This window comes from Mytilus trossulus, chromosome 7 (assembly GCF_036588685.1).
Source record: "Mytilus trossulus isolate FHL-02 chromosome 7, PNRI_Mtr1.1.1.hap1, whole genome shotgun sequence".
NCBI lineage: Eukaryota > Metazoa > Mollusca > Bivalvia > Mytilida > Mytilidae > Mytilus > Mytilus trossulus.
Genome location: NC_086379.1, coordinates 43,343,065 through 43,367,123, shown reverse-complemented (window position 1 = coordinate 43,367,123; position 24,059 = coordinate 43,343,065). Strand labels below are relative to the sequence as shown.

The 24,059-nt window shown below is 30.8% G+C and overlaps 1 protein-coding gene across 1 annotated transcript in view; it reads left to right on the top strand.

The window, feature by feature from the left end:
• LOC134726423 (uncharacterized) overlaps window positions 1-24,059 on the top strand; it is a 159,751-nt gene that overhangs the window by 106,875 nt on the left and 28,817 nt on the right. The window contains exons 119-146 of the mRNA XM_063590826.1: window positions 691-876; window positions 4,423-4,539; window positions 5,020-5,202; window positions 5,751-6,062; window positions 6,680-6,808; window positions 7,228-7,413; window positions 8,270-8,401; window positions 8,659-8,844; window positions 9,160-9,288; window positions 9,840-10,022; window positions 10,812-10,946; window positions 11,697-11,894; window positions 12,689-12,808; window positions 13,185-13,370; window positions 13,820-13,945; window positions 15,316-15,498; window positions 15,950-16,084; window positions 16,497-16,682; window positions 17,330-17,446; window positions 17,840-18,025; window positions 19,083-19,211; window positions 19,622-19,804; window positions 20,183-20,314; window positions 21,191-21,499; window positions 21,857-22,039; window positions 22,657-22,779; window positions 23,157-23,342; window positions 23,707-23,835. Of these exons, the coding sequence (XP_063446896.1) occupies window positions 691-876; window positions 4,423-4,539; window positions 5,020-5,202; window positions 5,751-6,062; window positions 6,680-6,808; window positions 7,228-7,413; window positions 8,270-8,401; window positions 8,659-8,844; window positions 9,160-9,288; window positions 9,840-10,022; window positions 10,812-10,946; window positions 11,697-11,894; window positions 12,689-12,808; window positions 13,185-13,370; window positions 13,820-13,945; window positions 15,316-15,498; window positions 15,950-16,084; window positions 16,497-16,682; window positions 17,330-17,446; window positions 17,840-18,025; window positions 19,083-19,211; window positions 19,622-19,804; window positions 20,183-20,314; window positions 21,191-21,499; window positions 21,857-22,039; window positions 22,657-22,779; window positions 23,157-23,342; window positions 23,707-23,835 (4,689 nt within the window). The remainder of the gene's footprint in view (window positions 1-690; window positions 877-4,422; window positions 4,540-5,019; window positions 5,203-5,750; window positions 6,063-6,679; window positions 6,809-7,227; window positions 7,414-8,269; window positions 8,402-8,658; window positions 8,845-9,159; window positions 9,289-9,839; window positions 10,023-10,811; window positions 10,947-11,696; window positions 11,895-12,688; window positions 12,809-13,184; window positions 13,371-13,819; window positions 13,946-15,315; window positions 15,499-15,949; window positions 16,085-16,496; window positions 16,683-17,329; window positions 17,447-17,839; window positions 18,026-19,082; window positions 19,212-19,621; window positions 19,805-20,182; window positions 20,315-21,190; window positions 21,500-21,856; window positions 22,040-22,656; window positions 22,780-23,156; window positions 23,343-23,706; window positions 23,836-24,059) is intronic.

The window sequence follows — 24,059 nt, the reverse complement described above, 5'->3', positions numbered from 1 at the left end:
TTATAAATGAACTTAAATTGAAAATCATACAAGACTAACAAATATAAAAAAGAAGATGTGGTATGATTGCCAATGAGACAACTATCCACAAAAGACCAAAATGACACAGACATCAACAACTATAGGTCACTGTATGGCCTTCAACAATGAGCAAAGCCCATACCGCATAGTCAGCTGTAAAAGGCCCTGATAAGACAATGTAAAACAATTCAAAGAGAAAACTAACAAAGAGCAGATGTAACTATCTGTGTATTCATTTATTTGTGCAAAAATGAGATTAGTGAACAGAAAAACTAAAACTTTTCTTTACAGTTGTGTTCTCTAAGAATTCTTAAAAAAAAAACATGTAAGGAGTAGTCTAAAAAGAAGTTATCCTCAATTATGATATGATGTGATACCAATGTTAAATCAGATATAAGAAAATATGGTATGAGTGCCAATGAGGCAACTCTAGATCTCTCATCCAAATCACAATTTGTAACAGAAACTCATTATAGGTCTAAGTATGGTCTTTGACACGAAGCCTGTTTTAGTGTCTTTTGGGAGATAAACAAAACAAGTGCAACTTATAAAGTGTGGGGCGTTTTTAAAATCATAATCATAATTTATATAAAGATATTTGTACCATAAATTGTGCTGTTAGATAAAAAAAATTGGGAAAAAAAATTACATCACGTTTCTTATTACCAGGTAACTGTGCAAGCTTGTGATAACGGTACTCCTGTGAGGTGTATCAATACTACTGTTATCCTAACAGTTGATCGTACTGGACAGCCACCAATATTTACCAGGAACCAGTACACACAGATCATTGAGGAGAACAAGGCTGTTGGTGATTCTGTAATAGTTGTCACTGCCAATGATGCCAATAAATTAGTAAGTTTAGAAGTTAAATATTTTTATAGTCTTGGAAGAAAAGTTCATCATTTTTAAGAATTTGCATAAGAAATTGGATTGATGTAAAATAAATTACATGATTTGATTTTTGCTAATTTATGATTTTTTTTACATTTTCAGGATCACACTTTCCTTGTTTATTTACTGTAAAACCATATTCAATTACCCTGAAAAAAATTCATTGAAGTTGCTACATTAACAAATAAACAGTATAATTGTAAAAAAACTTAACAACATTGCGTCACAGAAGAAATAATATGGAAGAGTTTTTACAGTCTGAATTCTGCCTTTTGTATTGGGTTATTAATTCATAGTTATAAGATAGATAAAAATATAAGTAACCAAAATATTTTTCTGTTCTAATTGATAAAGAAAACTAGCATTCTTTTGTATTCTTGAACAAAACATGAAAACAGTTGTTGTTTAAGGCAATGTTAGTTTAAAGATGCTTTTATAGCACTTGTACTTCTCTTAGTAAGATAACTCTAAACTGTTAAAATATTTTCAATCTGTTTTATAACGCTAATCTGTGTCTATACTTCATTGACAAGGACAATACTGTTCTGTTTTATGTTTAGATACTTATTGCATCTTCCAGTGAAGTTTTAGCCCCCAAAAGTTTTAAGTTGAACTTGATGATGACAAAATTGAATGTTCCGGAAAATTTCTTCAAATCAGAATAGAGGTTTCAGATCCTCATAAGTTAAGCCTGTATACAAAATATTTTAATCCGTACCGATAGTTTTATCCAATAAGTCTATAACACCCTCCATATTGATTCAAATTAATGTTTCTAAATGTGTTTGAATTCTCTTAAATTTTATCTAAGTAGCATTTCGTACTAAATTCAGAACTTATTCTTCAACTGAATCGTTCTGAGTAGAATCTTTTCCATGTATCAGCAATAATAAGTTATTATGTTTTATTTATAGTCGGTAAGCAGATATAGGTTTGATAAAAGGTCACCTTGACCTTGACCTTGTTCATTGTTTTGTTTTGTTGCATTGCTTACAATTTCATGATCAGAGGAAATCTTTTTACAAGTTGAGTTTTTGCTCTTGTTAACTGAATGTAATGGTAAAATTCTTATTTGAAAATCCTGAATCTGATAAATATTTGTAAGAGAATGTTTTGCCATTTGGATTTTTTTTTTCTTTTTATTAAACAGTCTTCAATATGAATATAAGACAAACAATAAATAAATAGAACATGTATAGCTTTCATAATACGTATCTATTTTAAATCTTTCTTCCTAAACATTCTGACAAACAAGGAAGCCAAGAAATCAATTAAGTGTAAACAAATGGAAGCAAATAAAAAAATGCCACATAGTTCAATAGCCTCAAATTCAAAATATAGTATTCATGCATCATAAAATTTCAAAAAAATAACCTCTGATCAGAGTATTGTAATTTTTAGGTTATGGGTAATTTGTTGAACATGTTAACTTACAAATGTTGATTTTGTTAATTTAACCAAAAATGTTTTTTTAAATTCTTGATTTTGTTGTATGAAGTTGTTTTTATTTTATTTGATGTAATTCAAGTATTTACTTGTTGTATAAAGCAGATATGATGGTATGTGATATTTGGTCCAAAGGTGTATTTAACCTTAGTGCAATCGTCTGTGAAAACAAGAATATGCTGACAGGATTCTGGAACATGACATTCAAAATGTTCCACCATATTTTAAGTTACAAATTTTGCATATTGGATGCAATTTGTGTCTGCTGGTTACTATATGAACTAATGATCTACATAACTTTTCAACCAGTGATAGTTGATGTTATTGATATCACTTATAAGTGTTTTTTTCAGATTTTCAGAAAACAGAATTTCATTATATAACTGAAACTGAATAAGCTGTTATCAAATACTCTGCTCTATATCTTTTAGTACACTTTAATAATATTTGGTTTAACTGTTTCAATAACAGCATCATAACGTTATAAAACTTTAGCTGCAAAGACAACCAATCTTTAAACACTATGAACTATCATTATACACTAAGAACAATCATCAATCTCTAGAAACAACAACTATACACTAAGAACAATCATCAATCTTTAGAAACAACAACTATACACTAAGAACAATCATCAATCTCTAGAAACAACAACTATACACTAAGAACAATCATCAATCTCTAGAAACAACAACTATACACTAAGAACGATCATCAATCTCTAGAAACAACAACTATACACTAAGAACGATCATCAATCTCTAGAAACAACAACTATACACTAAGAACGATCATCAATCTCTAGAAACAACAACTATACACTAAGAACGATCATCAATCTCTAGAAACAACAACTATACACTAAGAACGATCATCAATCTCTAGAAACAACAACTATACACTAAGAACAATCATCAATCTCTAGAAACAACAACTATACACTAAGAACAATCATCAATCTCTAGAAACAACAACTACACACCAAGAACAATCACTATGTTCACGAGATACTCATTACACAGTCCTTCCAAGTTGACATGCATGAAAGTTTTAAATGTTGCATGCATTAAAGATCTTTATGTCTTATTTTATGTGCCATTTTGTTTTGTAGCCAAATGTAAGTTCATGATAGTATCTATTTAAAATAGTTGGCATATTGTAATCAGAATTATCTCCCCTTTTTCAGCATTATCTGATATATATGTACAGTATGCTATACATTCTTGGAAAATTTATAATAAATTGTACCAACTAAAGAGACAGGAAAGAATGCAATACTTGCTGAAATTCAAGCTCCTGTTTCTTATTTAGTACAATATGATTTGATATTTTCCGATAATGTACATATTTTTATCTTGCAATTCAATAATTAAAAAAATCTATACATTCAGAAATTATTTGGATGTTTTTATTAATGTGAATAATATGTGTCAATTTTGGTGACTCATTATATGATCATGATACCTTAAGACCTTATTTGAGCATACACCTTTATTTGGGATAGAACACATGTTTTATTGCAGGATAAAAAAAAATATTATAAGAAGTCCTATTTAATATATTGATTTATCAATACAATTGTTAGAACAGACTTTAAAAAAAATGGTATGCATATTTATTTTCCCATATTCATTGAATGTTATGTAAAATATAGCATAAGAATTACAATATCCAATTCCATTTTCTTTTCACCCACTTAGATTACAGGATAGTTGAGCATGTTGCCATGGAGATATCAAATGTATATTATAGCTTTAGATATTAGTTTAGACCTCAATGCAGCTATTATATAAACAAAAGTGGTGACGCTTAAATGTTGCATGGTTCAACTGTAAATACATAGATTGTTTCTTTTGTCATCTTTATATCTCTACAAGAAAATTTTTCTTTTAATCTCATTCTATAATCTATCTATGGTCTTTCATATATTCTAAGTCTCTAATATCTTCAAGAAATGCATTTCTCTGGATGTTGCTGAAAACATTGGTTATATATTGTTTTTTATGTGTGATTTTTTTATATTTTTTAAAACTAATAAAACAAATTATTGGTAATTTTTAGGGTACTGTTGTATATGCTGTTGTAACACCAGGCAGTGAATATTTCTCTATGAATTCGTCCTCTGGTGAAATAACATTAGCCAAGAGTGTAAAAGATGACTTAGCCACCGAATATAAGGTAATCTTTTATTAAAGACTAAGTCACAAATGACATAAAACACATCTGCTTATAATTTTGTTGCTGATCCTGAAGTTTTGCTCTGTAAATTGTAATGCCAAATTAAAGTTTGACCCCACTTTCACTGTCCACTGAACATAGAAAATGATGGTGTGATTAAGGTGGGTCTCATCAGGGTCTAAGCGTGATGCGGGATTGCTGATTTTTTTGAAAGCGTGACACATGAAAATAAAATTATTGTGGCGTGAAAACGGGAAATGAGTTCTTGCGGGACCCAGGAAATGATAAAAAAATGAGAATTGCTTATGTACATAGTATAAGCGGGATACAGGAATCGGACAAAACAGTAAGCGGGATTCATGATCGGACCCCCCAATGAGACCCTCATTAAGGTATGGGGAAACTTGATGTAAAAGTTAAACTTATCTACATGTAATAAATTTTACAACTAAAATGTATGACTTTTTTTTATTTTTTCAGTTCCAAGTTGTAGCATATGACAGTGGAGAAAGTATTTATAGATCTACCGCAGAGGTGACAGTAGTTGTAACACGTAATCCAAGCCCACCCCAATTCTCCCAGGTACCATACAATGTAACACTTGATCAGAACTCACCATACAATTTCATGGTGGTTAACACAACAGCAACTGATGCAGATGGAGTAAGTTGATTTTTAAGCTTTTATATTTAAAAATCAAAAAAATATTTAAATTTTGTTGATAAATCAAGGTAAAAAAACAGACAAACAAAGATGAAAATATATTAACAGAACATCTAAATTCATAAGTCCAGAAAACCTACTGTAGGTGTAGATATTATTTTTATTAATTTGAAAATTGTGACAGTATCAGGTTCCCAATGATAAAAACTTGCATACATAATTTCAGTAGATTATTTTTTTTCAAGCAATGGCACTAAATAGATTTTGGACAATGGTCAAAGATTCTAAACTAAATAGATTCATTAATTTCTGAATTTACAGTAATGATGCCATGGTAAAAATAAGGAAAAGACATGTCCACAATTACTACATAGAAAATTTAAAGGCTTTATAACATAAACCCAACAAAAAAACAAGAGTTGATTTCAGACACTCTGGAATTACAATTGTTGTTACAGAAATAGAAAGTTTAAAAGTTGTTGAAAAATGTCATTTTGTGATGATAACATAACTTTTGTAAAGATTTTTTTTTTTTTTTTTTTTTGTAGGACATACCTAGATATTCTGTAATAGCTTCTGTACAAACTATGTCATACTTTAGCTATGATACAGACACAGGTGTTTTGTATCTTCGTAAACTTTTGACCTCGCCAACACCTCCCGCTAGTTTTGTACTGACCGTCTACGCAAGGGATCAAAGGCGTGTAAATGAAAAGACAGGAACTAGTACGATCTCCATCACAATGGATTTTGATTCTCAACCACAGTTCAATCCATCAGCATATTCAGTTCCGATGGAGGAATCACGACCTGTCGGAGATTTTGTTGTAGATACTAATGCTGTGGATAATGACCTCAAGGTAAAGTTTAAGACTGTTTAAGAACTTAAGGATTGTGGATAATTTCATTGTTTGTACCCCTAAACTCTAAATAACATCTTGTGATTGGTTAAATTTTCATTGTCTAGGACGTTTTTAACCAATCAAGTTGTTTTGGTTTTAAACTTCAAAAATTCTACCCAGAATGCATTATTGTTTGAAATGGTAAATTAACAGTGTAGCCATATTCTCACAAATTGAGATGTTATCCCTTAACATATATACATTCACATAGACACGGCTTTCCTCTTGTTGCCATATCTGACAGGAAGATCTTAAGATATTGCATCATTTTGTGTAAAAAAACAACCTTCAGTGGTGGATCCAGTGGAGAGGGATTGGACCCCCCCCCCCCTGCTATGTTTGGACAATCAATGTATTTGAATGGGGACATATAGTTGGAAACCCCCTTTATCCTTGGTTAGGAGCCCCCCATTTTAAAATGGCTGGATCTGTCCCCTAATCTTACACTCATATAAGATTTTCTGTGCATTAGTTACATTCTAAACAAAATTTTAAGATTCAGAACTTCATTATGAAGAAGCAAGTTATTAAATAATAAATTCTGTCACATGAAATTTGAACTTTGATACTTTCAGGGCTCAATGGTTTATGAAGCCATTGGTGTGTATCCTGCTCCAGATTACTTTGCTGTTAATTCGACTAATGGTACAGTTACAGTAAAGAGAGACGTGAGAAACGATGTCCTCAATCTAGGAACCTACACGGTCAGTTAATTTACATGTTTATCAAATTCAGATAGGCACTGTATAAAATCGTCAATCTTGGATCCTATGCATTAGTTAAATTATATCTAAAACAATGCAGATAAAACAATGGATAAAAAAAACAATCTTGGTTCCTACACATTAGTTTAGTTACATGTAAGTCAAGTACCGATTGACAATGAATAAATTCCTTAATCCTGGATCCTGCAAGGTGCGTCAAGTTTACATGTAAAACAAATACAAGTTGACAAAGACAAATTATGAAAATTATGAAAAAAAGTAAACATGTACAGTTTAAATAGTTTAAATCTCCTATATAAAGTTTTAGTAATAAAAAAATGTACACCAAAAAGAGGATGGATGTTTTGTTGTAGATAATTAAAAGTAAAATTGAGGTCTGAAATTATTTTATTTTACAGCTTAAAGTGGTTGCCTATGACTCACAGATCCCTAGTCTTAGAGCAACAGCCGATGTGACTATCACCATCAATAGGAATCCTAATGCTCCTCAGTTCCAGCCTTCATCTAACTACTTCGTACAGATACGAGAGAATACAACTGTTGGCTCAGAAATTGTTGATATTAATGCTGTAGATCAAGATAAGGTATGATACATAATTTAATAAATGAGGGTCTGAATGGGGTTTTACAGAATGGAGAATAATGGACAAACACCACAGAAAAATCGGCAATACAAGTAGAGCAAATAAAAAAGGCTGTAATTTAGGGATAATTTTGCACTTTCCAAATAAATAAAATAACAAATATTTGAGAAATATTTTTTTTAAGCATTCTAAATTATGTATAAATAACACCATTTTAAAGATGCATAATAAAGTTGATGATAGAAGTTTTTAATGACCTTGACTGGACTGGACTCTACATAATAAAGTGAGATAGCTTATAAAAAATCAACAGAATAAAGCATTATTTACATTGATTATAAGATTTGTTTAAAGCAGACGACACATCATTTCAAAAATATGTTATCTGGAATTTGTTTTTTTATTCCCCATTTAAGGGCATTATGTTTTCTGGTCTGTGCATCCATCTGTTTGTTCACACTTTTGTCTGTTCGTCTGTCCATCCATCTGTCCAACTTCAGGTTAAAGTTTTTGGTCGAGAAAGTTTTTGATGAAGTTGAAGTCCAATCAACTTCAAACTTAGTTATCATGTTCCCTAGGATATGATCTTTCTAATTTTTATGCCAAAAATGAGATTTTATTCCATTTTCACGGTCCACTGAACATAGAAAATGATAGTGCGGATGGGACATCCATGTACTTTGGACACATTCTTGTTTTATTTTAATTCTTTCCCTATGAAAATAAAAAATATATTTGTATGAAATTAAAAAAATATATTTGTATGACATTAAAAAATAAATTTGTATGAAATTAAAAGATATATTTATATGAAGTAAAAAAAGCATTTGTATTTTGTTCTATTTTCTTTATTTAGGATACCTTGACCTATGAGATAGCACAAGCTACTAGCAATGGTATGGACATATTTTTCATAGATCCGAGTACAGGAGTAATTGTAAACAAACAACCACTGACCTCTGACTCAACACCTGTCAATACTTATAATGTAAGTATCTAAATTAGATAATTAGTAATATTTTTTCTTTTCCTCAAATTTAGATATTAATAGGAAAAACTAAAATGTAAATTAGTATTTGATAGACATGTGTCTTGTGAACATTTGTCTGAAGAATGTGTTATTACTCACTACTAGAAGCAAAATATTTTTGGATTGAGAAGTTGGAAATATGGGCTGATTATATCTAATTCTTTTTGTCATATATAATATTGATATGTTTATATTATGGTATATTTCTTGATTAGATGATTGTTCAAGTTATGGATGGGCGTGGTCAAGCAGCAAATGCCACTGTCCAGATACAGATTCTCCGTGAAGCAGCAGACATACCACCAAGGTTTACCGATTCCACATTTAACACAGAAATCAGATTTGACCAAGGAATGAATGTTAATTTCTACAGAGTCAATGCTACAGATCCAGATCTTAAGGTAATATTGTGAATTCATTTATTTATTTTTGTGGATACAGTGTAACCTGCCTAAGCCGACACCTGAGTATTCCAACATCCTGCTTTAACAAAACACATTTTACAAAATCTTCATGATAAATTTATATTGTTGAAGTTGGTTTTTTTTGGTCTGCTTATGCCTTACAAATATTAATGAATGATAAGCATATGACAACTTTGACCCCCCCCCCCTTTTTTTTCGAAACGAAAAATAGAAACAGATCAACAGTACATTTCTATATTTCTGTTTTCTTTTTGTTCAAATCGTATTGAAATTATCTATGTATATTTGCAGAAAGAGCTTGTTTATGAATTGATTGGAGTTTATCCAGCACAGAATTTCTTTGTTGTGAACCCAGCAACAGGAGATGTGTCACTGAAGGCTGCACTGTCAGCAGATCCTCTCGCTTTACTGGACTATACAGTAAGTTATTAATCACATGTCACTGAAGGCTGCACTGTCAGCAGATCCTCTCACTTTACTGGACTATACAGTAAGTTTTTACTCACATAACTTTAGATCGACCTACTTTATTGGATTAAACAGTAAATAAATACTCCTATCCAATCACAACACAAATTATAGGATTCTTATGCAAGTCCATATTGAAAAGAAGTCTTAAAATTGTTTTCTTGAGTATATACTATCCTGATGTTCTATTTATTATTTAAATAACCTGTATATCTTTTGTTTAGAATTATTTTTGAAAAATAAAATATCTAAAATCAAAAACAGCTTTATGGCATACAAATTTCTCTTTTGGTGTCAGAAATTTGTATTGTTGTTTAAGGTTTTTACAGTAGCTCAATATGATTGGAAGCGTACAATTTTATAGAACTGTATTGCATGGTAATATTTTAGAGTGTCCCCTTCTTCTTACAAACAATTTCAAAATATATAATATACATGTTTGAACCTTGTTGGCTGAAACTCTAGTTCTATTAGTCTAATGAATATGTTATCTTGTATTTTAGCTCCGTATCCAGGTCTATGATTCTGCTCTTCCTGATGTCAGAGCAGAACAGAGTTACAATGTCAAGGTGAACCGCAATCCAAGCAGCCCAGTGTTTTTAGCAACATCTTATTCTATTTCTATCAAGGAGAATTATCCAATCGGTGGAGCTGTTATATCTGTCAATGCAACAGATGGTGATGGGGTGAGTTTAGAGTTCACAATTGTAACATTGACCCCTTGGTGACCTTGGGCTATTTTTTTTCTCTTTGGTTGAGTTGTCTGTTTGACACATTCTTTATTTTCATTCTCAATTTTGAAATAAAAAATTTCAAGTACTGGTACTGTTTTTAAAAAATTATTTAAATTAATACAAGAAAACTTGATCAGATGCAACATGAGATGTAAAGTCATTTTTGATTGGTTTGTTTTATTTGTGATTGGATGCTTTATGCCTCTTTTAGCATCTTTTACTTTATTATGGCAACTAGTTATTGGAATAGGAAATGGAAGTCCCTGGAAAGAATCACCCACCTCCAACAGAAAAATGTTCATTCTCTTCAATCAAGATAGAAGTCAGTCATACCTGAACACAAGTGGGGTTTGAACTCTCAAATGCAGACAGGCCACGTAGCCAGGAATTTCCAAGGGGGGGGTTCGTTGGACTCACAAACTGGACTTGAACAGTCAAAATTTGAACAGAACATTGACTTTAATAGTGCTTATTTGTTTTCAAGAAACCCCCCCTGGCTACGGGTATGGCAGAATTAACAGGACAGTTATCACTAAAGATAACTCACACACCAAGACCCTTAGTTTTACCACAAATACTACTGCTGTCAATTCCATGGTTGACTGTCCAAGCTATTGGCAGTAACTTTATGCAATAGTAGCAGAAGTTTATAGAATATCTCAAAAATAAATAATTACCAATATGCTTCTGTTTTGATTGTTTAAAAGTACAAAAGGAATAATACTTTTCTTTATATTTTAGGATGTAGTGAAGTTCAGCATCATTGAGGATGCTAATGGTATAGAAGCCAAGAAGTATTTCTTCATTAATGCAGAAAATGGTATCATCTTTGTATCAGATAATCTGAAGAAGTCTGCACCTACAGGGACTTTCAGTGTAAGTTGTGGAAAATAGTATAATCAGTTACTAATCAAGAGGAATTTTCAGCTTTTAGTTGTTTTTCTTCATTGCAGCTTTTCAAAAAGCTGCACTATTTTCCTATTTTGCTGCTGCCAACCTTACAAAATGTAAATATTAAAAAGTATTTAAGAGTCTGATCTTTATTTTTTTAACCAAAATGGTTAAACACCAACTTCTTATTTTTGAAGATTTTTAATTTTGAAGTTTCTTTAAACAAATTTTACTTCAAAGTTTCTGCTAACAAGAGAGAAATCTATATGGTAACGTTAGAACACCAACAACTCAACAAATAAAAAAGAAAAAACTACCTGTTTATATCATTCTCATATTTTAGAGTCAAAGAAATGCGGGTGATATAGTTGTTCGGAATAAAAAAATACAAGAATGGTACGCCATTCAATTGTATACATTACTTAGGATGGTAGTAAGTAAAAGCAATGCTTTGGTGTCTGCTTTTGAAATTATTACCCAGAATGCCTAGAAAATAAGATGGTTGACGGATATTGTTTAGTGCATTTGAGCTTTGTTCAGGGATTTTTAGGGTTATCTGTATCCTTGGATTTGAATGCATGTGAAGTCACAATTTCCACTGAAAAAGCATGCGTTATAGGAACTCATATGATGTTCAAAAACATATGATCTGACAATATATTTGTAAGGAGTAAAATCAGCGGTTTTTTTAAGGCACGTTTGCATTAAACTTAATCATAATTTTATAATTTACAGTTCAGAGTGCGAGCTCGTGACCAAGGAAAACCAGAAAACTATGGAGAAGCGTCAGTGGCAATAACCATTGACCGTGATGATAACACGCCACAGTTTGTGTATCAACCTAACCTGTCAAGTTACTTTGCCACAATTGAGGAGACAAGGACTGGTTTGATCTTGTCTGTAAGGGCTACAGATAACGACAATGAACCTACTGTAAGTTATATACTTTTATAAATTTATTTTTTATAGAATTAAAATTTGAGGTTTTGTCTCAAAAAATTGATTTCATTAAAGTTAGCTTTGATGAGTTATAACTTTTTAGCTCACCTTGCCCAAAGGTCAATGATATTTGGTATGCAGTTGTATTAGCATTTGCATTTTTCATTTCAACAGAGGTTATTTGGCCCTGCACCTTCAGTCATGGTTTGTTGACTTTTAATGTCTTGCATAGTTAACATGTAACATTACTGCCTTTGGGATTTCAAAATTGGCAAATGTAAAAAGCAGTTCAGTAATTCAAGGGTATGACAACTAAAGAGTGATTATTTTTTATAAAAACAATATGTTTATACATTCTAGTTTGTTCACTGATCACAAGACAGCAAAGAGAAGGCTTGAAATCAAGCTATAGTTTTGGATATAATTTAAGGTGGCACTTAACACTACAGGGAGATAACTCTGTAAAGTCAGTTAAAAGTTTTAATTACTTTGTGTTGTACAGGGATTATTAAGCTTCTCAGAGATCAAAATTAGTGTCTGTCAAACTCCTATATAACCAGTGTAATTTTTCTGATAAAACGGTTGGTTCACAATTTGTGAAATTTTCATATTTTTATTAAAGGGTCAAAGTAAATACTTTGTCAAAATTTAAGGAAAATTAAACAAGCCAAATTAATTTTAGTTAAAGTGTTAGGTACCACCTTAATTGGACATGGCTAAATGAAATTTCAGAATTTCTTTAATTTAATCTATATGTAATTAACAAAACTTTGATATATTTATTTCAGGGTTCTATCCAGTATGAGGCTGTTGGAGATGGATTGGCTATAGCATATTTCAGTGTAGAGAATAACGGCAATGTTAATGTTAATAAATCGCTTCTGACAACCACAGAGACAAATTTCTTGGTAAGACTACATTCTGTTATGAGCAATTATTTACATTATATAAATCATTGATTTATCAAAATGAGAGCACAGCATTTACGAGGACAAAAATAATTAATGAAATATATTATTGAGTAAATGTTAAAGTGTAACACTTTTATTAAAAAGTATGTTCAGTTAAAATATGAGACACCTTCATTATATATTTCACATGAATCCAATAACAGATTTCTTAAAATTATACTGAACTGATAAACATAAAATAGGTAAGAATTTTTTTTTATCAGAATATTGCAATTAAATAAATGGTTGAAATAATTTTATTTTCTCTGAAGATTGAAAATTCAGTGCTATTTTAAAAATAGTCATAGTTTCATGACAAAGTTCTTTTTTATAGTTACAAATCAAAGCCTACCATTCATTCTGGCCAGACAATGCAGTATTTGGTAACGTCAACATTACCGTGAGACGTAACGTCAACTCTCCGATCTTTACACCAAACAGCAACTACCGAGTACAGATAAATGAATACCATCCGTTTGGACAAGTCGTTGCTTCTGTTAGAGCTTCGGATAATGATCAGGTATAATATGGTATTTTTATCAATTTAAAATACAATGTTAAAAATTAAGTGACACGTCCTGAATATGTATTTAATTTGCTGCTTGACTTTAGATAGCCATCTACCTTTATCAATATGTGAAGATTTAAATATTTACGTTGTTATAACAGTATTGTACTTTTACATTAAAATTTTGCATAAAACCATTTTAAAAAGTTCATTTCTTTGTTTATTTTAAGTTGAACGTGATTGTAATGATGTTTATTCTGAGAATGTTTTTTTAACGTCAAGTTGAGTAAGAAAATGATGATCTTATAAGCATTGTCTTTGCCTTGGAAAAAAGATCAACAAATTATCAATGGTCTCTCAACTCTTACTTATCATTTTGTAGCCTAGAAACTCCTTCTTGTTTGTGAAACCTTAGATAATCTCATTATTTGAGATTACTATTTGATAATTTATCATTTCAGGATACAATTCGATACACCATTATTGGACCCCCAGCAGACAAGAACTATTTCTACATTCAGTCTGGTACTGGTGATGTGTACCTTAGACAGTCACCAAGTAAAAATCCATCTGTTTCACAGTATGTGGTGAGTCAGACAGTTTTTATTTTCAAATAATTTAGATGTAACACATCTTCTGATTGGCTGACAGTGTTTTGTCTATCACCTCATAGCCATTATTTAGTCATGTGACCTTGACGCATCAACATTTTTTTCATGATTTTCTCCAACTCAAATGAAATTTAGAATTAAATTATAAAAAATGACTATATTTTTAGCTCACCTGGCCCGAAGGGCCAAGTGAGCTTTTCCCATCACTTTGCGTCCGGCGTCCGTCGGCGTCCGTCGTCCGGCGTCCGTCGTCGTTGTTAACTTTTTCAAAAATCTTCTCCTCTGAAACTACTGGGCCAAATTAAACCAAACTTGGCCACTATCATTATTGGGGTATCTAGTTAAAAAAATGTGTCCGGTGACCCGGCCAACTAACCAAGATGGCCGCCATGGCTAAAAATAGAACATAGGGGTAAAATGCAGTTTTTGGCTTATAACTCAAAAACCAAAGCATTTAGGGCAAATCTGACATGGGGTAATATTGTTAATCAGGTTAAGATCTATCTGCCCTGAAATTTTCAGATGAATCTGACATTCCGTTGTTAGGTTGCTGCCCCTGAATTGGTAATTTTAAGGAAATTTTGTTGTTTTTGGTTATTATCTTGAATATTATTTCAGATAGAGATAAACTGTAAAAAGCAATAATGTTCAGCAAAGTAAGATCTACAAATAAGTCAACATGACCAAAATGATCTGTTGACCACTTTAGGAGTTATTGCCCTTTATAATCATCATTGGGGTATCTAGTTGGAGATACTTGACTATTATTATAGTCAGGTGAGCGACACAGGCTCTTTAGAGCCTCTAGTTTGTGTTTAAAGCCTTTTGTGAACACTTTAAAATAACACAATACACAGGTTGGTTATTCAGTGTGTAACACATTTAAGATGTTATTTTTTCATAGACCAAAATAAAAGTCACTCCGTAGATAAAATAAGAAAAGATGTTCTTTTGGTGTCTGTACCTCAGACTTTATTTGGCCTTTTTAATTTTGTTTCATTCATTTGTCACTGGTGGGTCTTTTGCAGGCAACTAAAATTTTCTGTGTGTCTATGATAAGTTCAATTATATTAAGCGTAACTTAAAGTTAATAGCCATGAAATAATAATTAAATGTATTATAAAAAAGTATGCATTCAAAATTTCTTCAATGTCCTATTCTTTCTTATGTACATACAAATCTACCTAAAGCAGTAATCCTAATTAAAACTGTTTGAAAAAGATAGAATTAGTAAATTCTAATTTCCTTTTCTGAAGAATTAAGATTTTTCAACACTCTTTGTGTGACCATCTTTAGTTAACCATAGCCACTTGAATTATAACAATCATGGTTATGCATTTATCTAGATGACCATTGAAGCAAGTGACCAGAGAAGTCCACCGAACACTGTCAATGCCACCCTGACAGTAGACATTGTGAAGAATTCTAAACCAACCTTCTCTAACCTCCCTGGTACCATACAATTACGAGAGGATACACCAGTTACACAGTTAGTGTACCAGGTTACAGCTCAGGATCCTGATTTAGCAGTAAATATCACATGATATGTAGTAAAATTTATCTGTAAAAGTTGAGGGATGGAAATAATGTAGGAAAAATGAGAATCGTCAATTTAGAAATTCTCGCTATGTTTTTATTATTGAGAAAAAAAAATGACAGTTTGTTATAGTTATATTGTCTACCATTCAGCAAAGGAGGATAGTATAGAAACTCCGAAGAAGGCCAGTGGCCGAAACGTCTTAGATAATGGTTTATTACTACAATAATGTAATATATATTCCCTATTGGAATTTTTGAAACAAAAAGTGTGTAATAGTAAAAGCAATGCATTGACAATGTCAGCAAAAAAAATTAAAATGCCTTTGAGTATATCGCATATTTAACAGTAATCAGTGATTTAAAATTATAAATGCATGCATTCAATTCTGAATGTAGAGTATTGATCTAACTAATGAATGCCCTTTGAAATTCTTTTTATAGGTCACCAGTGGACAGCTGACCTTTGCTATTGTAGGAGACAGTTCAGGGCCAAGCTTCTTTAAGATCAACTCTACAACTGGAGTTATCACCCCTCGTGTCAACTTAACATCAGATGACACTGAGCTTCAGTACAAGGTAAGTCATCTTTACCTTCTAGAAATATTGCATTTGAATATAGCTTAAAGATTGGGCTTGCATTTAGTTCTTTCTAAATTGTTTAACTATATCAGTTTCATCTTTTCATATTTAAAGTAACCTTAAGTGTTAGACTTTTCATAGCTAGCTAATTTATTGTCGTTTTTCAGAATTTACTTCGAATTTATATACAAACAAACTGCAAAAAAGGTCATCTCTTTTAATCAATGACCCTTTTCATTTCCCGCTGTATAAATAATATCTATGTATTTAGAACATCAATTCAAATGTTATCTCCCTTAAAAGGTTTTCTCTTGTGTGGAGGGGGACTTTTTTTATACATGTTTGACTATTTTAATTTATTTATATAGTTATTTACAAATATTAAACATTTCTTTCTCTAATTTTTCAGCTTAGGATAGTTGTATATGACTCTGAAATACCAGAGTTGACAACGGAATCGATGCTGACTATAGATATGACACGTAATCTGAACGCTCCAGACTTTGTACCACCAGTCTATAATTTCCCAATCACTGACCAGTACAAGGTGGCACAACATGTTGGTACACCGGTCACTGCTACTGATGGAGATGGGGTAAGAATTGAAAAAAAAATAAAAATATTTAAATCCTGTGGATTCATTTATTTTTGTGGATTCATTTATTTTCGTGGATTCAATTTTTTCTTGGATTAAGGAAAACTCACATGTTCATAGATATTTAATATCATGGTTTTGCAGAAGTTTGCATGCAATTCTTAAGAATTTTTTTATTTATAAAACATTAGATTTCGTTGTTCACCTGTACTTAAAGAAATCCACGAAAAAAATGGTATTCAATGAAAAATAACGAATCCACAGTAAACATAGACTACCACTTTAAGGAATATTTTGTCAAGTCCGTTGTTCTTGTTCATATAAAATGCAATTTTTAAGAGGAATCAGCTGCTGCTATGGTGTGTTGTACTGACAAATATGTTTTGTATTTTCTATTTATGAAGAAAAGATGTGGTATTATTGACAATGAGGCAACTCTCCACAAGAGACCAAATAACAGAGATTATTGCCTTTTTATGTATTGAATAGCATTTTGATTAAATATGTGTAGTTCTGTCAGATAAATTTTGAATTTCCTATTTGCATTTTTATAGATTGAATAGAATTTTATCAAATATATTTATATTTTATATTGTCATACGATTTCAATTTCCTTTTTAATCTGCATAATATTTTCTCTTTTTTAGGATACATTGGTATATGAAATAGTAAATGGACCACATGAGTTTTTCTACTTAAACCCTGTAACAGGACAGCTGACATTAATCAAAGACCTGGCCTCCACAAATCAAAAGACATTTTCGGTAAGTGTACATATATATGTATATCATGACTTAAAAGTTATCTTTTTATAAATTTTCTTATTTCAAATTGAAATTTTTACAGTTTTAGTCAGAGAATATTAAAACAATTTCACAACTGTCCTTTCACAGGTTTTAAAAGACTTCAGTTGGAAAAGATTTGAGAATTACAGGAAAATATCACAGGCTGTAAAGTTCACCACTTTAAAACTAAAAAATGTCTTCTTGTTATTCTGCTGATATCTTTACTTTTAAGAACCACAAGGTCACTTCTTTAATAAGGTCACATTTCTCTAGTTTTAAGGGTGACCTATATATATATATGCAAAATTAACAAAATTAAACCTCAAAAAGGAATGATTGAAAAATGTGTAATATTATATGTATCTTTCTTAGTTCCAAGTATCAGCCAGGGATCAGAAAAATCCAGAGAAGTCTGACATTGCCCCTGTTACTGTTACTGTTGACCGGGATGAAGACATACCTACCTTCCCAACTCAGACATACACAGCAAACATTGTGGAAACAGAACCAGTTGGAAACGTCATTGTTACTGTTGCAGCAACTGACAACGATCTAAGAGTAAGTCAATAGTTTATATAATACTTTATACCTTAATAATGACCAAAAAAAACATCACTGTAGTTAAATTTTGTCTTGTCTGATGCAAAAGATGTGAAGCCATATTAAGCCATGCTGTTTCGGGAATTTTCTTAAATGGTGGCATTGACCATTGTTAAAGTGTGAAATGAATTTACACAGACAAGACATGTCTTCTTAACTTACACAGACAAGACATGTCTTCTTAATTTACACAGACAAGACATGTCTTCTTAATTTACTCAGACAAGACATGTCTTCTTAATTTTTTATTGTCATATTTTATTACAAGATGTGTGGAAAAAGCATATGGCTACTAATGGTATAAAAATGTGATTGTTTACTGAGGATTAATGACGTTTGTTGAAGAATTACAATCTTATATATAATTTTGAATTTACAGAATGTAAATATATATTGTTGATAAATATAGATTCTACCACTGCATCAAGTGTAAACGATATTTATTCTCTCCAGACAGTTAAATTTTCAAATTTAAAATGTGAGGCTTGCCCGAGCGTTTTAAATATTTAAAATTTAACTGTTTCTCTAATGATTTTCTAACATTATGCAGGCAAACTTACTACTTCTTTTCATATGATCTGCAAAAAGATGTGTTCTTTCTATGTGACATCATCAGAGGCATGGTCGCCTTTTTTCATGCTGTCACAATACAAAATTCAAAGGAAAGCAAGAAATTCAACGTCATAATCGGATTTTAACCAATGAAGAACTGTGATCAAACGAACCACACGTTGATTTAATTATTTTTTTTACAATGGGTGCAGAAAAGGATAAATTGACAAAGAATTAGAGAAATATTTTTAAAAGATATCAGTTTTGATAAATTTTGTCAAAAAAGTTTAGGGGGAAACACATATTTTCAAAAAATTATTTACTTAATCTTTCCTTCAACTAACTTTTCAGCTTCACGACAAGATTATTGTCAATATCATGTCTATTTAAAGTATCCTATAGTTTGATAATTTGTTTGAGATATTGTAATAATGTTCACTCACATTATAACATATTTTTGCAGGGACAAATAATGTATGAAGTTGACGGAGTCTACCCTGCACCAAGTTTCTTTGCAGTTAATTCTACAACTGGACAGATTAGTGTCATACAAAATCTGAAAAATGATGCCAAAGCACAGAATTTATACATTGTAAGTAATAATTCCTTCTCTTTCTCTTAACTTTATATCTTGCAAATAAAATTGAGAATAGAAATGTGGAATGCGTCAAAGGAGCATAAATTGCCAGGAATTTTTGGCAAAGTTGCTACCGTAAGCAATTTGTAACAACTTCCAATTATTATGTCCTAAATATCTAAAACCAACTATGGAAAGAAAATAGAATTGTTAGTGTTATTTAAATTTTTCAACAAGCTTGCTTTATACATTTCCATTTTTTTTTTTTAAGTTTTTTTTTTTAATTTGTTTTTATTTAAATTATTTTTTCCTTTAATAAAAATTTATATTTTTTCGTTAATTTTCGATGTTCAATTCAAAACCAGTTTATTCTATTAATAAAAATTTGACATTGGTAAATTAAATTAATCTTTTGTCTTTTTCAGCTTAAAGTTGTAGCATATGACAGTGCTTCACCAGACATAAAGGGAACAGCTAACGTTGAGATCACAGTCAACCGTAATGTTAACACTCCAGCATTTATTGGTCTACCATACTCCAAATCAGTGTCAGAATTACACCCAATGGGCACAGAAGTTATAAACATCACAGCCATTGATGGTGATGGGGTAAGTTCATAATATTTTAAATGTATGAATCATTTTTCCTTGTCAATGTGAAAGGTCCATTTGTCAAATGAAAAACAATAATATTGTACATTCTGGTATTTATTTAATTAATGCTTGAAGGGATACAGTCCCTTTAATATAGAGTTCTATGAAATCCTCTTGGGGTGCAATATATCTCCAGGGTTTTTTTTCAAGCTTCATAGGAAATGTATTCTTTTTATAGACAAGCGCCCTTCCTTTTTATCCTTAAGTGTTGTTTTTACAAACAGAATATTGTTCCATCAGTCAGGGTAAATACTAAACTTTAAATGACTTTAAAACATATCCTTCAGATATATATGAATTTTTACCTTAATTTTGATTTGATTATTTCTGTAGGATTCTGTAACATACCAGATAATTTCTGACAATAACAATGGAGCATCATTTGGGTATTTCTACATTGATGAAAAGACAGGAGTTATCTATCCAAAGAAACCATTGACAGAAAGCACAGAACAGTCATTTACGGTAGGTACATTTACCAAAATAGTGTTTCTTAACTATTCTTAGTAAGCTGTATAAGACTCTGAAATGACAATTTTTTTTTTAATTTGAAAACGAAATCTAACAGCATGCTTTGTTGGACTTTCTTTGATGTAAATCCACTATTTTCACTAAAACAAACTTACGTTACTGATTTTCAAATTGTTTATTGAAAAAAATAACAACTTTTCTAAATCTTTGTTCTAATGGATATGCTTTGAAAAAAAATCATGGAAACCATTTGTTTAGAGGCTACTTGCATTAACTTAATAACTATAAACGAACTCAAGTTACATTGTATACAAACTTTAATTTTCTATATTTATCTTATCTATTTATAACTCTGTATTGCTACTTTCACTTTTCATTGTTTCTCTCACCATGACGACGTCAAATTCAATGCACCACTTTGAGTACTTCAGGGGCTCAATTTCTGTATAAAAATTGTCCTGATGAAGCCTGCCTTGCAGGCGAAACATGTAGACATAGATAATAAAATTGCAGATCTTTTGAAGTGTTGTTGTCAATTTTAATTATTATTTAAGGATTGCATTCATTTGCATGATTTGACAACCCGGCATACCAAGGTATCCACTTCAGGGACTCTACCAAAACGATTTCACAGGCGTTGGTTCACCTCGCAGAATTTAATAACTATAAAGTTTAATAACTGTTTCAGTTCTTATACATTCTCAGCTTTTAAATATTCTGCATTGAGTGTTTCATATGAAGGTAAATCCAGAAAAGAGCTTCCAACACATAAAATTATTGAATGTTTTTTTTTGCTTTTTAATAGTATGTTGTTTACTTTATAATCCTGATAGATTTGAAATTAATTCCATATATATATATATATTTCAGATGACTGTCAGGGCTACTGACTCTGGTAATCCATCCAAACATACAGACACGACTGTAACCTTCGCCATTAGACGTGTTCCACCACCAACCTTTGGAGGGCCTTACTCAATCAGTCTAAGAGAAGATACCCCTGTTGGAACCCCACAGGTCACAGTGTCAGCTCTTCCTCCATCCACGGCACCTAATGCTAATATTACTTATGTTATTGTTGGCAAGCCACCAACACCATACTATTTTAAGATTGATGAAAACACAGGATTGATCACTGTACAAAATAACCTGACAACGGATGATTCCTTAACTTATACTGTAAGTAAATGTGAACTTGATTATAAAGATACTTCATAGTGCATTACTTTTTTTCAATAAATGCAAATAAAAAATATCGCATTTATGCTTTCTTGATAAGATTTTTACAGTGGGATACACTTATAACTTTTGGGAAATTACAGAAAACTTGATAAGTTCTTTATTGAAGTATGGACAGTTTTATGTAATTAAGTCATTTTTCACCTTTTTCAGCTGAACAAAATCACTACTTGACTTTAAAAGTCATGACCCAAATTTGTTTGTAATGTCACCTTATTATACATGTTTTATGAAAAATTACTATTTTTTAATAAAATTAAAATGTAATTTTTGAATATATGTTATTTTTTCCTACAGCTAACAGTAAGAGCTTTTGACAGACACACCCCAGATATTTACAGTGAAACCAACATTCCCATCACAGTAAGCAGGAACGATAACCCACCTGTAGTTTCTCCACCCACTGTTGCTGTGTCTATAGACGATGATGAAAACCTTGGTTACAAAGTCATCAAACTCAATGCTACAGATAAAGATGGGGTAAGTTATACTTCAGTGATTTCATCTGATCTGCTGCTAACAAAAATACATTTTTTTTTTACTCTTGATTCATTTATTATGTTGGTTCCAATTTTCATTCAAATTTGATTTCATGTTTTTTTAAAGTCTGCATACAAGCCTTTAAGAAATTTGGACTTTTTGAACAATTTAATTGATGATTTACTATTACCCACAAAATACATGAAAATTGGTATCACATTTGGAATTATAATAAATCCACAGTATTACAAGTTAAACCACGCTATTAAATTCAGTTTAAGATTAAGGTTCTACAGGCAATGCTTATTATGTTCAATGTTAATTTTAAATTTAACATAATTGTTTTTACATTTAACAAATCTTGCTTTTGATGTCACTGTCAAATCATTTCATCACAGCTTGGCCTGATTATTAACTTTTGGAAAGCTCTTCTGCTGATGCTTCTTTTTTTTTATATTTGCCTATTTTTGTTAAAGAAGGGAGGTAATTGATTAAAATAAATTCATATTTTTAACCATACTGCCTTTGTTACATTTTACAGATCTTATCTGTATCACTTATCTCATATAAATAGTCATTCCCTTTGTGAATAAATATCTGGTACCTTTATATTTCAGGACAATCTGGTATTTACAATAACTGGTACCAACAGATGTCAAGATGTATTCTATATTATACCAAGCACTGGTGATGTATATCTGGGTAAAGATCTTAGGACCACAACTGATACTAGCTTTACAGTAAGTAAACTTTCAACAAGATAATTTCCATGAGAATATTATCTTATCATTCATGATGGTTTCTTTTCTTTTGAAGTATACTAGTAAATCTTAGTATTCAGATTTCAAAACATTTTTTGAGATTTAGTGTTTGAAAAAAAGGACAAATAGAAATCAGAAAACTGTCTTTGAAGAGATTTTTTTTTTTAAAGTCAGAGTTACATTTTTGGTTTATTTTTCATTTTTAAATATGGATAGTAACCTTTCAATAATTAAAAAAAAAAAATCTTGTTAATTTGATTTTTACTTTTTTTTTAATTTGATTTTTTTTTTTTATTTTGATTTTGTTAATTTTTTTTTTTAATTCTAAAAATGTAACTTTTTCTTCTTAATTTCAGTGCCAGATTAGTGTCTCAGACAATGGAAAGCCAAATCCCAAAATAGTAACAACAACTGTTCAAATTGGTGTAAATCGGTTGAATTACCCAGGATTCAGTATTCCATCATATAATGCCCAATTGAGAGAGGATGATCCAGTAGGAAAAGATGTTGTTCAAGTCCAAGCATCAAGAAATCCAACTTTGGTATGTTTGAATACAAAACCAACTGTTTAATGATCAAATAATTAATCAGAACATGTACCGGTAACCTTCCTTTCAGAATGAATTGGTTTAATTTTCTAGTGAGCAACATAAAAAAAAAATGTCCATTTTGATCTGCATTGTTTACAAATACAACTGTGACATTAGATACCTGCAATGCATGTTATTTTGGAACTAGAATTTTGCATTGTTTAAGCAAAAGAAAAGTAAAGCATCAAATTATTATGCTTTTCTTATATCTTTAAGAAAAGAAAAAACATGTTTCACAAAAGTTGTCTGCAGTTCTCTATACATGATATAAATTTATTTTTTGGACTATGTTAATTTTTTTTTAATTTTTTTTCAGGGTTCCATTATATATGAAGTTGCAGGAGAATTATTGGCACCATACTTCTTTGGAGTAAACAGCAGTACTGGTCAGGTTAAGATCATCCAAGATCTAAGGAATGATGGTACTAAATCTCTCAGTTATATGGTAAGTATAATTTGATGGAATTTCATATGTTCTTTGAATAAACAGTAAATCAAAACTTTAAGGTACATTTGAAGTTGTTAAAAGCAATATAAGTCAGATTTTATCAATTGTCTTATTTGAACATGTACACAGATATACATGTACTGAGAATTGTGAAAACACTTCATTTAAATGTTGAAAAAGAGTGAATTCATTGCATGTTTTAGGGATGACATCAAAAGTTC